Below are 12,126 nucleotides of genomic sequence, written 5' to 3'. Positions count from 1 at the left end.
ATACTTGATCAACCTGATCTTGCTTATCTCAACTTCAGCAAGACTTTTAACACTTATCTCCTATAACCTCCTTATAGACAAACTGATGAAATACAGACCAGATAAACGCATGCTGAGATGGACTGAAAACTGGGCTGATTGCTGGGCTCAAAGGGTTGTGATTGGTGGCACAAAGTCCAGCTAGAGACCAGTCACTAGTGGTGCATACTGGGGCAAAAACTATTTAACATGTTAATTAATGAACTGGGTGATGAGGTAGAGCACACCTTCGACAAATTTGGAGAAGATACACAACTGGGAGGAGTGGTTGGTATGCCAGAGCGTCATGCTGTCATCCAGAGGGTCCTTGACAGGCTGGAGAAATGGGTTGACAGGAATCTCATGAAGTTCAACAAGGACAAGTACAGTTTTGCACCTGGGGAGGAATAACTTCATGCACCAGTACCTGCTGGGGGCTGACCAGCTGGAAAGCAGCTTGACAGAAAATGCCCTGGGGGTCCCAGTGGACATCAAGTTGACCATGATCCAGCAATGTGCCCTTGCAGCAAAGCTTTCTGGGCTGCATTAGGAGAAGCATTGCCAGCAGATCAAGGGAGGTGATCTTTCCCATTTATTCAGCACTGGTGAGGCCACACCTGGAGTACTGTGTCTGGTTCTGGGCTCCTCAGTACAATAGAGACATGGACATATGGGGGAGAGTCCAACGAAAGGCCACAAAAATGACTGAGGGTCTGGAGCATCTTTCCTATGAGGAAAGGCTGAGACAGCTGGGACTGTTCAGCCTGGAGAAGAGAACGCTTAGGGGGATCTTATCTGTATGTACAAACGTCTGATGGGGAGAGTAAAGAAGATGGAGCTAGATTCTTCTCAGTGATGCCCAGTGACAGGAAAAGAGGCAGTGGGCACAAAATGAAACACAGAAGGTTTTGTCTGAACATCACAAAACAAATTTTTACTGTAAGGATGACTGAGCACTTGAACAGGTCACTCAGAGAGGTTGTGGAGTCTCCCTCCTTGGAGATATTCAAAACCTGTCCAGGGCAACCTGCTCTAGCTGACTCTGCTTGAGCAGGGTGGGGTGGACAAAGTAATCTCAAGAGGAGCCTTCCAATCTCAGCTGCTCTGTGATTTTTGAATCTTCATGTAATTTAATTCATGAGAACAGAGCTACTAGATTTTTACAAAGCAACAACTGCTAGGAATTTTCAAAAACGGGCAAAAAACCTCCCAGTCTTATTGTAAAAAGTCGCTGAGGCATTTTTGCTGCCTTTCTGCTTGGTAAACTCATATATTTATAGATGCAATATGTATACACACACATAAACTCACAGAAATATTACATGTAAATGAGTGGATACACATTCAGGTGTATTAGGCAGTTATCTAATATGTAAAATTTCAATCCCAGAAGTTTAAATTTGACACATTTGCAAGCAAACAAAATGGGTTCAAATCATAAAAGAATTTGAGAAACATTGTTAAGGGAGGAATCTACCAGCCTTGAGTGCATAAGTTTTGTTTCTCTGGAATATTTGACCTCTTTGCTATATTTCTGCCACTCATGTCTTCTGCATTGTAATCCCTAGGCAGAAAAATGTATGACAAATTGCTCTTTTTTTTTTTTAAACTTCCACCTCTTTAATGAGTTGTAAGGTAAATTTTAATTAGGAAGGGGATTCCTAAAAAATAAGTGTAATGTACTTTAGGCAGGGAATTACATACTGAGACTGTTCCTGATGCCTGCTCCTTACTCAGATGAAACACCCACTGAGTCAAGTCATTATAGAAGAGAAGTATGTGAGTGTGGAGAATACACTATCCAGAGAATGACAAATAGACAATCCAAATAAATACAGATATGAAACATGTCTGTCTTTATACGTATATGGAGTGTGGTTTTGCTTGGAGAATAAAAAGTAGTAATGTGGAATTATTATGTTGGTCTACCATTGTTTATAGAGATCAGCGATGGTACATCCTGAAGCAAAATTATCAACAAAAAAAAATAAAATCATGATCCTTGCTAGTATCAAGACCATATTACAGGCACATACACAGGAAAATATGGAAATATATTGGGGTAGCAAGGACAGCAACTGACTACTCTTTTTCAGATATTCCCCAGTCAGGTTGCTTTATCAATATTCATCCAAATTTTGTTTCCTTCCCTAGGAATTGCAGGTCCCCACTTAAAAGCAGACCAGACTTCATGTCATAGTAAAATGGAAAGTTCTGCCTGTAACATGATGACCAGAAAGAAACCAGAAGCTGCTGACAGTGTTGCAATACCGACTCCAGTATTATCTCTCCTACCTTCATCAGCAGCAACATCTGAAGCAGGTGATGTTGTTTCCCTCCAGCCCCTATATTTCTTCCCCATCTTCTTCCTTCTGGCACTGCACTGAACAATATGTGCTTGTATTGCTCTTCCTGATTGAAGAATTAGCTGCAAATGTGCATATCTAATATGATAATCAGGCTGTAATTTTTCTAACACTCTCTTACCATGATCATATCTTGGCCTATCAAATCTATTTTATTCACATACCACCACTTGTGCAATAAGGAGGACACAAGTAGCACCAGCCCGTATGGTCTAGCAGGGGACTCTGAAGCAAGACTCTTGGGTTCCTTTCTCAGCCCCGTTGTTCATTTATTTGAATATTCCCATCCCTGTAGCATGAACATGCTGAATACACAATGAATAGCTAAGGAGCAGCTGAGATTTATTTCTGCATACTTCAGTGATTTTAGCATAATATTCTGTCTTGCAAATGCAAAATTGTCTGGGGCAATGAACAGTGATTTAAAATATATCAATAAAATATAATATATTATAATACATATAATAAAATATAATATAATCAATAAAATAATAAAATAAAATAAAAAATAAAATAAATAAGTCAGAATAGCATGTTTTTTCAATCAACTTATATTTTGTGTTTCTATTTTGAATCAGATCAGAAATGTGATAGCTTTATACAGTCAGAAATTGAGCCAAGTCATTCAGGCATCATCATGCCTTTTCTTGGGCATGGATAGAGAAGTTAATCTTGCACTGTGTCTTAATTTCCAGTGAATGGGGAACCCATAGGACATTATCCTACATGTAGCCATTAGGATTTTCATAGTCTTGCCAAACCTTTGATTCCACATTCACAAAAAATGTATTTGTATCACTGAGTTATGCAATGGTTACATATTTAATTATGCAATTGAAAGTGTTGTTTCAGTGCACTCCTTTTGATTTTCCTCTCATTTCCTGAATAAATAGTGAAAACAAGGGATCCATGCTGTAAAGTAGCCTCTATAAAGCTAAATTTTTATATAAAAAAAATCAAGATTCTCTGTTTAGCCTTTAATACTTTCCTATATATAAACTAAGGACAGATTTTTAATGCAACAGAGTATGAAAGCACACAAATATTTTATGATCAGTTTCAAGATGAAAGTGTATGCTTGACTGCATAGTCCAGTCTTTCCATTTTCACAAGTCTAATTGAATTGTTAGTTTATCTGTAGCCGAGATGTTGAAACAATTTAGTGAAAACTGAAAGAAACTGTGTTAATGGGAAAACAGGACAGTGCTATGGGTTTTCTGTAATTAATAGGGAGCTCTTTGAAAATTCCTCCACTCAAACCAAGTTGACAAACTGAGCTCAGCTTGTTGAGCAAACAGTCTTCTCTGTGCCATGTTCTTGCAAGTGGCCTCGGGCAACTCAGAAGGGATGGAGAATGACAGGCAGTAAGAAGGATCTTTAGTGCTGCAGACATAACAAAGCCATCCAGAATAAAGACGGAAGTGATGGAGAACTTCCAAAGGGTCTGACTTACCTGGGTTCACCTCCTCATTCAACACTGCTGTGCTGGAGTGGGTCCTACAGCCTGCTTTAAGCTGCCCTTGGAAATGTATTTTTTTGGTAGAGATTTCTCTCTTTGCCTCAGAAGCTATTTCCAGCATCATATCAATCCTTTGTGACTTCCCAGCATGGCCTGTGGCCATTTCAATTTGTCTCTGTCTTTGAGAAGGAGCCTCACTACATCTGTGTACCCCAGGGAGGGGAGAAACACCAGGCCTCCATGTGCCTTGTTTTAAATGTGCAACATTGTTTTTTAAGATTAACGCTGGTTCTTGCTTGTTTGGGGTAACTAGGTGAGGTTGTTTGGAGAGTGGGAAAAGGAAGGAGGAAAAGTACAAAAGCCTGCACAGCATCAAGTATTTCTATTTTCTTCACTTTGGGCTGGATTGTGCCAAACAGCTTCAGGTCTTCACGGAGGCAGCGTGTAGCCCTGAAGCCTGGGGTGCTGTAGGGACATAACTGTGCCCAGGCAGCAAAGTGTCCCCCCCCTGCATCCCCAGCCAGCACCTGGAGGTTTCCATCATGTTGTATCATCTCTGTAGGAGCATATTCCCTTTTTCATATGCCTGCATGCAGACACAGTGTTACTATTTCCCACCTCCTCTTCAACCCCTTTTAGATGAATTCCACCAGATAGAGTAAGACAAAAGTCTTCCTCCCAAAGCAAGCAGCACAGTATGGGCAGGAAGAGAACAACAAAGCCTAAAAACAATGCAGACCAACTTGGGTCCAGGGTTGGGCAGGGTCTGTCTGGATAAAATGGAAAAGATTAGTACTTAGCTTTGGTTTTCAGCAGAGCAGTATATCACATGGCAATATAGCAAAATATTTTATATCCAAGATTGCTCACCAAGAGCATCCAGATGAGTTGATAACACCTAATGGCTCTCACTTCAATAGTGATTTATTTTGGCAGAGCTCCCTGATATTTTGTCATATGCACACCTCATCAAATCTTCCCCCTGCAGACCCATCAGACTCTTTTCTGCATAGTCCCCATACTCCAAATGTAGAATCAGATGCCCCTGACTCTCAGTAATCAAAATAATATTGGGTTTCCTAATATCTCCTTTAAAAAACTTGACTTGAAAGTATATTACTTATTCAGCACATGCATTCTGACTATTGGCAGATTACGTAACACATACTTTCTAGAGCTTGCAAGTTCAGAGGCTTGCTAGAAAGATAAGCAGAAGCGTTATTAGTAGCTTCTAACAAGCTTCCTGAGAAAGTCATAAACACCCCAAAGCATTTATGAAAGAAAAATTAATGCAGTAAGCCAGCATAGAACAGGATAGAAGTTTTTTTTTCTAAATGAGAAAATGAGATTCAGTCCAAAAGGAAATGGACTGTCAGATTGCAAAGTTTTAGGAGGGCAAAAAAGTATCTAAACAACATGAAGGAAGACACTGAGAGTGGTGTTCAGCTTATAGATTTACATGTAAGCATAGATATCTACCCATAACTATCTGCATATCAGTTAATTTTGGAGAACTAGGCAGTTTGGCAGAAAGCAGATGCCTACCTTTGCTCCACTCAGGCGCTGTCTACTTACCATCAGGCTCCACTCAGGATACTCAGCCAGGGTGACCTGAACCTCTTGGGTGGTTAAGACAACCATTGGATTTGGCAGGGTGGACAGGAGACCTGCACCTTCCTTATCCAATATCAGAGTGTGAGAAAGATGTCCATGGTCACCTTAAAATGCATCAAGTTCCCATTTTAAAAACAGAAGTCATCCTCCACCAACTATACAGACCAGATCTCCTCTGACTGTGATGGGGTAGTAATACTAAACTGCAGAAACAACCAACTACAGATAAATATCAGTAAAAACATAAAAACTTTGCAGATATTTGGCTAATGCTTTGTGTCAAATTTGTTTCCTGTCCTTTGGCTTACTTTCTTTCCAATGAAAGTTGAGAGCAATGCCAAATCTCCTGATTTCACCATGAACCTTGCAATTTTTCCTGTATTTTTGCTAAAATTCCCATCTTCAAGGTTTCCATCATGAAGTGAAAAATTTCAGCTTTACTTTCTGGAAAAAAATTGCATATTGAATATGGGAATTTTTTTTTAAAAAGTCTTGAAAATGTGCCCTAACAATAGCAATAAAAGGCAAAAGGTGGACAGCGAATACGAAGAGTGTGCAGGATGTTTGATTTGTTAAATCTTCTGACCTGAAGATACTCTCAGGATCTGGGAGGGTCTCAAAGGAGTCGAATGCTTAGGACTGGAAGTATGTCAGTCACCAGTGAGGCCAGATGAGAGTAATCATTTTGTGTGACAGGGATCTAACATTATTTTGGTCAGATGGCTGAGAAATAGCTCGCTGCCACTTGCCCTTAGGGCTCTTGCATCCACACTTTTTAGGGGTGACCTACTTGAGAGGAATTTTGTGCAACTGATTAGCTTCTCCTGAGCAACTTGGATATTTAATTTCCTTTTTCTTTTTTTTTTGTTGGTACCAAAATGACTGCATTCCTCTTTTCTTTTGTCCTCTGAATCACAAACTGCAAGTGGGTTTTATTTTTCTTTTTAGTGTGGGGAGTGGGTTACATATGGAAAATGTATTTTGTTTTGTAATTAATGAAAACCAGACTTTGGGAAGTTGGCCATCCAGGCCTTTATTTATAACAGAGCATACATCGGTGTTTTGTTTATGACTCACTCCTACTTCTTGCATTGTAACTTGGGTTTGTTTATGCAAGCTCTTTGCTGAATCCAAGCAACATGGTAATATAAGAGCCAATAATTTATGTTCTCCATGAGGGGAGGACAGTGAGTGAGGTTTGTATGCTGAAGTGAGCAAGAGGAGATTCTACCACTTGATGGCTCCTGGTTATCTACAGAAAAATGCTACAATAGCAACTTTATTTAAACTACTGCGAGAAGATTAGCCTGTTAGCCATGGAAGGAGTGATAACCCCTAAATGAACCTTTCTTGAAATCTTGGCTGCTCTGGAAACTTCAAGGACTTCAAACCCAAATGACCGCTTGACAGTCAGGTGTAAATTAAGTGTGCAAGTAGATGTGGGCTGAGGTTAATTTAGGGGGATGTTTTATTCTTTACTGAAAAGAAATTCTGAACTCCATCATTTCTTTTCCAGCAGCGCAGAACGGATATGTTAGGAGTGAAAGGGAGCACCAGTTATTGTAACAGCAGATTTAATACATTCTGTTTCTCTCACAAAGGGGTAGTTACTTATAATCCGTGTGCAAATCCTGAACTCTGAACAGATGCCACATTCAGTAAAGGACAATGAAACAATTTAAGAAAAACAAGCAAGGTCTCATGTCCTAAGCAAAGGACCAGGAGCCAAGAAATGCTGAGTACTCTTCCCAGCTCTGACAATGACTCACAACATGACCTTGGCACGAGACTTAACTACTTTGGACTTCATTCAGATCTAAAGTAAGTGATCTGAACCAGGAGTAAGCTTACTTCAGGGGCCATTAAAGTCAATTATATGACTAAGTAGCTTCAGCTAGTATCTGTGGAGATGATAGTAAAGAAACTCAGGCAGGGTTAATGAATTTCCCACAGGTGAAGTTTCAGTAACAAACACTTTTGTACTAACTGGCATCCATGGCAAGAATTAAAGGCCAGAGTGAAGACATCAGGAGTGTGTGTTTGGGGTATAGAAAGTTTAATAATTATGGTGGGCCAATATGACAGCTATGCTAAGCAGTCCTTCCTTCCCTCCCACAGAGAATGAAGCAAACTCATGGTAAAACATTGCTGTAGAAAAGCGTTGTTGCTTTAGAAGAGGAGAGAGCTGTAGATAAATCTCTGAGGACTGCTTAATAGTTGAAGTTGTATTTTAATCTAGGACAGTAAAAGAGGAGGTAACAGCAATTCTTCTGGGACTGTAAAAAATAATCTTTTAACTTACTTTCAGTTGCTTTTCTATGCAGAGTCCTTTCTCACAGCCATCGCTTCTTCAGTATTCATATTCAGCCTACTGAGATTGAAATCATCTAGTCTTCATGACACTGAAAGTGGGCAAAGGAGGGATTCTGTTCACTGGTTCACTGTTGTTTGACCCATCCCTGTTTCTGTTCTTTTCTCCCAACAGGCAGCCCACCACTGAAAAAAAGGTTCAAGCGCCGTGAAATCGAAGCAATCCAGTGCGAAGTGCGCAAGATGTGCAACTACACCAAGATCCTGTCCACGAAGAAGAACCTGGATCATGTCAACAAGATCCTGAAAGCCAAGAGGCTGCAGAGACAATCAAAGACAGGCAATAACTTTGTCAAGAAGCGGAGGGGGCGTCCTCGGAAGCAACCCCTGTCCTTCGATGAAGACTCCAGAGACCAAATGCCCGTTCTGGAAAAATGCATTGATCTTCCCAGCAAAAGAGGTCGGAGACTGACACCCAACCCTTTGATATTGGAGCAAGCAGCCACTCAAGATACAATCATGGCCACCATCGAGGCTGTCATACACATGGCTCGAGAGACACCACCTCCACCACCTCCTCTCCCTCTTCCCCCTCTGCCCCCTCTCCCTTTGCCCCGGACTCCCCGGGTTGGGAAAAGGAAAAGCAAGTCCCCACAAGAAGAAGAGGAGGACATGAAAGTGAAGCGGCACCGGAAAGGCAGAGGGAGTGAAAGTGAAGGCCTTCCCTAAGGCCTGTTGGATGTCGGGTGCCGGTGGCAGGGGACACCAGGACTGGGGGGACTGGAAATGCGCAGTCTGCTTTCCCCCTGAGACAGCACCAGACTCACTCGTCCCTTTGGTGGCCAGAACCCATCACAGAGAGCTGTACCAGCCGGGGTTCGCATCTTCCTCTTCACTGCTTTGGCCCCAGCCCCCCCAGGAAAGAGGGGGAAAGGGTGCAGGAAAGATGGGGGATAAGGGAGCTAGGGTGTGTGTCAAAGTTGGGGAGAGCATCTACTTTGCAGAATTTCCAAAACTAGTCAGCATCTCAGCATTGCTGTTCTCATACCCTACCTGAAGGCGGGAGGTCATCCTCACAGCAAGCTGAACGGTGTCACTAGGGCTGCATGCTTGACTCCAATTCTGTTTGGTGGGCCAGGTGAAACTAAGAGTAACCATACCATAGTAGAAATCACTGTAAAAAAGAAAAAAAGGAAAAAAAAAACCAACAAAAAACAGTGTAATTTTTGTGATCTTGGTTATAATCTGTTTGAAATATTTTTTTTTCCAGTTTTATATACCTACCAGGCTTTGGGGAAGCATAACCCAAAATCCTGCTAGAACTATGTATTTATTTCTCATTTACTTGTCTAGTTACAACTAGCTTCAATATAAGCAATAGAAAAGTAGAGCCTTACACGCGCACACATTCATTCCGAGTGCTATCCCAAGGAATGACAGAATATCACAGCATTTAAAATAACGCGTACATGGATATTCAGTTACGATAGCATATTTCTATGAAGCAACTTGGCATTTTCAATGGCTTGTGAAAAAGGGGTCATCCATCAACCAAGCTGTTTTGATGCTCAGTACATATGAGTAAGGAACAGCAAGATGTTTCTGGGAAATAGAGTTATAGAAATCATGGACTAAATCACCAAAAAAAAAAAAAAAAAGAATATAAAAAAGATAAAAGAAAAGAATAGGTCAGAAAAAATAGATGGAAAAGACAGGGCCCAAACCTACCAGTTATTACCACCTGCAATTCCAGTGAAATTGATGGGAAACCCAGGATCTGAATTATTTGCATAGGGTAGCAATGCCTTGATATGTTCTTTTAAAGAAAAGATTACAGATTGTTGTTTTTTTTTTTTTTTTTTTAAAAAAAAAGGTAACAAAACCCTATGGAAAATAGGTTCTTTCTTGACAATTATTTCTTAAAAAAGAAAAAGAATAAGTGTTCTTATCTGAAAATAAAAATAAAAGTGTTCAAAGGGTATCACGACTGCAATTGTATTAATGACACTTTGGACATGTTCTCCAAGTTGTGGTTGCCTTAATAAACTAAAAAACCCAATTTTTTATTGTACATAATGTAATTATAAAGCTCTCAGTCTGCATGGATGCAAACTGTGTGTGACAAATCATCTCTTTAAATGGTCGGTTCAAATTGTACATTTCTCATTCGAGTTGTACGTTAGCCATTGATTTAACTTGGATAAAATACTCAAGCTCCATTTCCACAGCCTATTTAAATGTTTAACTAAACAAAGACTGAACATGAAGCTGTTCCGTTGCAGTAACAATGCTTTTTAAAAAAAAAGTCAGTTGTTGAAATCTGAAGTAGGTACTTTCAAATTTATTTCATTTCTTTTTAAAGTCCTTCAGTACACTCAACACCTGGCATGGCAAGATGGATATTAAAATGGGAGGGGGGAGGGAAAATTCCAGCAAGGGAGTGGGGATTGGAATTATTTAATTATTCACAAACCAACTGCTATTCCCTTTTTTGAGAAATTTTTGAACTGGTTTATTCCCAAGGAAACTTCAAATAGCATGATACTAAAAAAAAAAACCAAAACAACAAACCCAACAGAAAAGTCCCCACAAAAAATATTGTGTTTCTATTCTGTTATTTATTTATAAAAATCATATCAAGACTATGGTGTTAAAGGGACACTGTAAACATACAGCTCATTATTTTTAGAGACTGAGTTTTCTTTTGTGATAGCACCTTCGCTTATTAAAACTGAATGCATTTGGGGTTTAGATTGTGGTTGGGCTGGGAGAGGGGATTTATTATCTTTTTTAAAGGCTGGAACAAATCTTGAGATCCTATATCCTTAAAACTGATAAGAGGGATCACAAAGTTTTGTTTCCAATTTATTTTGCATCATTCATCATACTCATTTGTGCTTTTTATTTTCCAATTAATGCAGCTTAGAAATAAACTGACTGGTTGCTCATTCTGTTACAACGAATTTTGCTTTTCAGTTCTCTTGAATTAGCACAGTGTTATTGACAGAAGTTGTAGGCACACAGAAAAAAATGCTTGAGCCTCCTTGAGCTCCTCCCTGCTTCCTTAAAAAGCATTGGACTGAGGTTTAATTGATTCAGAAATCTTTTTTTTCCATCTTTCTTTTGGGCCTGAAAGTAGGTGACAGTATTGCTTAAAATGCAAGAAAAACTCTAAGTTTGGTATTCCAGGTAGCCTTTAAGCTGAAACTAAGCCAGACAACAACTTATCCTGTTTTCTCTCCAGTAAAAAAATGCTCTTATCCTTCCAAAAAGTACAATCCAAAATGCTGCTAGAGGCACAGTGCTTAAGGAGAGCATCCACTCAGAGGGTCCAACCCCACTTCACTGAGCAAAAAAAATTAAGAGGTTCTTTTGGTCCTAGAGAAACTAAGGGTAGCGTTCAAGACTTGGTAGCTGCAAGCTGTCATTGTAGGATAGGTTCTATCCAGACACCCAAGGTTTGTTTTTCGAGTCAAGAAGGTGCTGGTAGAGCACGGTGCTGCGATACATCCTTGGCTTTTTGTCCAAACAACAGCCTGGTGCATCCAGTCCTGGCTGGCAGAAAGATTAGCTTATTAATTTGTATGAAAGCAGGCTGAAAATACTGTTAGATGGTACTCAGAATTTGTGTTCTGCATGTCGCATAGTCTATAAATATGATAAGCAATTTGCTGACAGAATAATATTGTAAGGTGATGTACTACATGCAGATCATAAAGGATTTAGTTTTAGGGTTTAAGACTAAAATGCCACTCCTGCAATTTATTACCCAACAATATTCCAGTAATGAGTTTTTTGATTTATTTTTTTCCCCTACCACTAGGAAGATTAACTGAGGAACTCTCTAAATTCTCTCCACACATTACCAAGAACTGTATAAAACTGGTGTGAAAGCCCTTTTGCTTATTAAGACCAAAAAGACCTTTCAAACACTTCCTCTGTGTCACAAATTAATACACAACTTTGCATGCTTCAATAAAAACATGAAACAAAATCACACAGCTGTGAGCCATATGAAATGAGGCCACAGGTTTGCATCCTCTCCATGGGTCCTGTATTCTTCGACCCAGCATAAAACCAGGAATGGGGACAAGGGTGTCAGCCGAGCAGAAAAAAAACCAACCAACCACTTGTGTCTCCAAGAGCTTCATACTGCCAATTTCTTGAGCCCTTCAACATTAAATTTTCTGTGTAGCACCTTGCATGTTTTTGGGTGATCATCAAAAAAAAACAAAAGAAGAAAGGAAAAAAAAAGTAAGTGATACTAAACATCAGCTACTAGGGTATCCTACAGCATGGCCCATGACTCTCCACTTGACAGCAATGCTTTGAACCATTCGCGTAGAATATTCTGCTTGC

General features: G+C 39.9%; 1 protein-coding gene across 2 annotated transcripts in view; it reads left to right on the top strand.

Moving 5' to 3' along the window:
- LOC141476631 (SET-binding protein-like) overlaps positions 1–8,945 on the top strand; it is a 304,828-nt gene extending 295,883 nt beyond the window's left edge. The window contains exons 6-7 of one of the 2 annotated variants that reach the window (XM_074165411.1): positions 2,173–2,340; positions 7,943–8,945. In XM_074165411.1, coding sequence (XP_074021512.1) covers positions 2,173–2,340; positions 7,943–8,496 — 722 coding nt within the window. In that variant the 3' untranslated portion in view covers positions 8,497–8,945. The remainder of the gene's footprint in view (positions 1–2,172; positions 2,341–7,942) is intronic. The other variant, XM_074165412.1, reaches the window with a different exon arrangement.
- The last annotated feature ends 3,181 nt before the right edge of the window (positions 8,946–12,126 follow it).

Source organism: Numenius arquata, chromosome W (genome assembly GCF_964106895.1).
Source record: "Numenius arquata chromosome W, bNumArq3.hap1.1, whole genome shotgun sequence".
In the NCBI taxonomy this organism is placed as follows: domain Eukaryota; kingdom Metazoa; phylum Chordata; class Aves; order Charadriiformes; family Scolopacidae; genus Numenius; species Numenius arquata.
The sequence above is the reverse complement of the archived record's forward strand: the minus strand, read 5'-3'. Positions and strand labels throughout refer to the sequence as shown.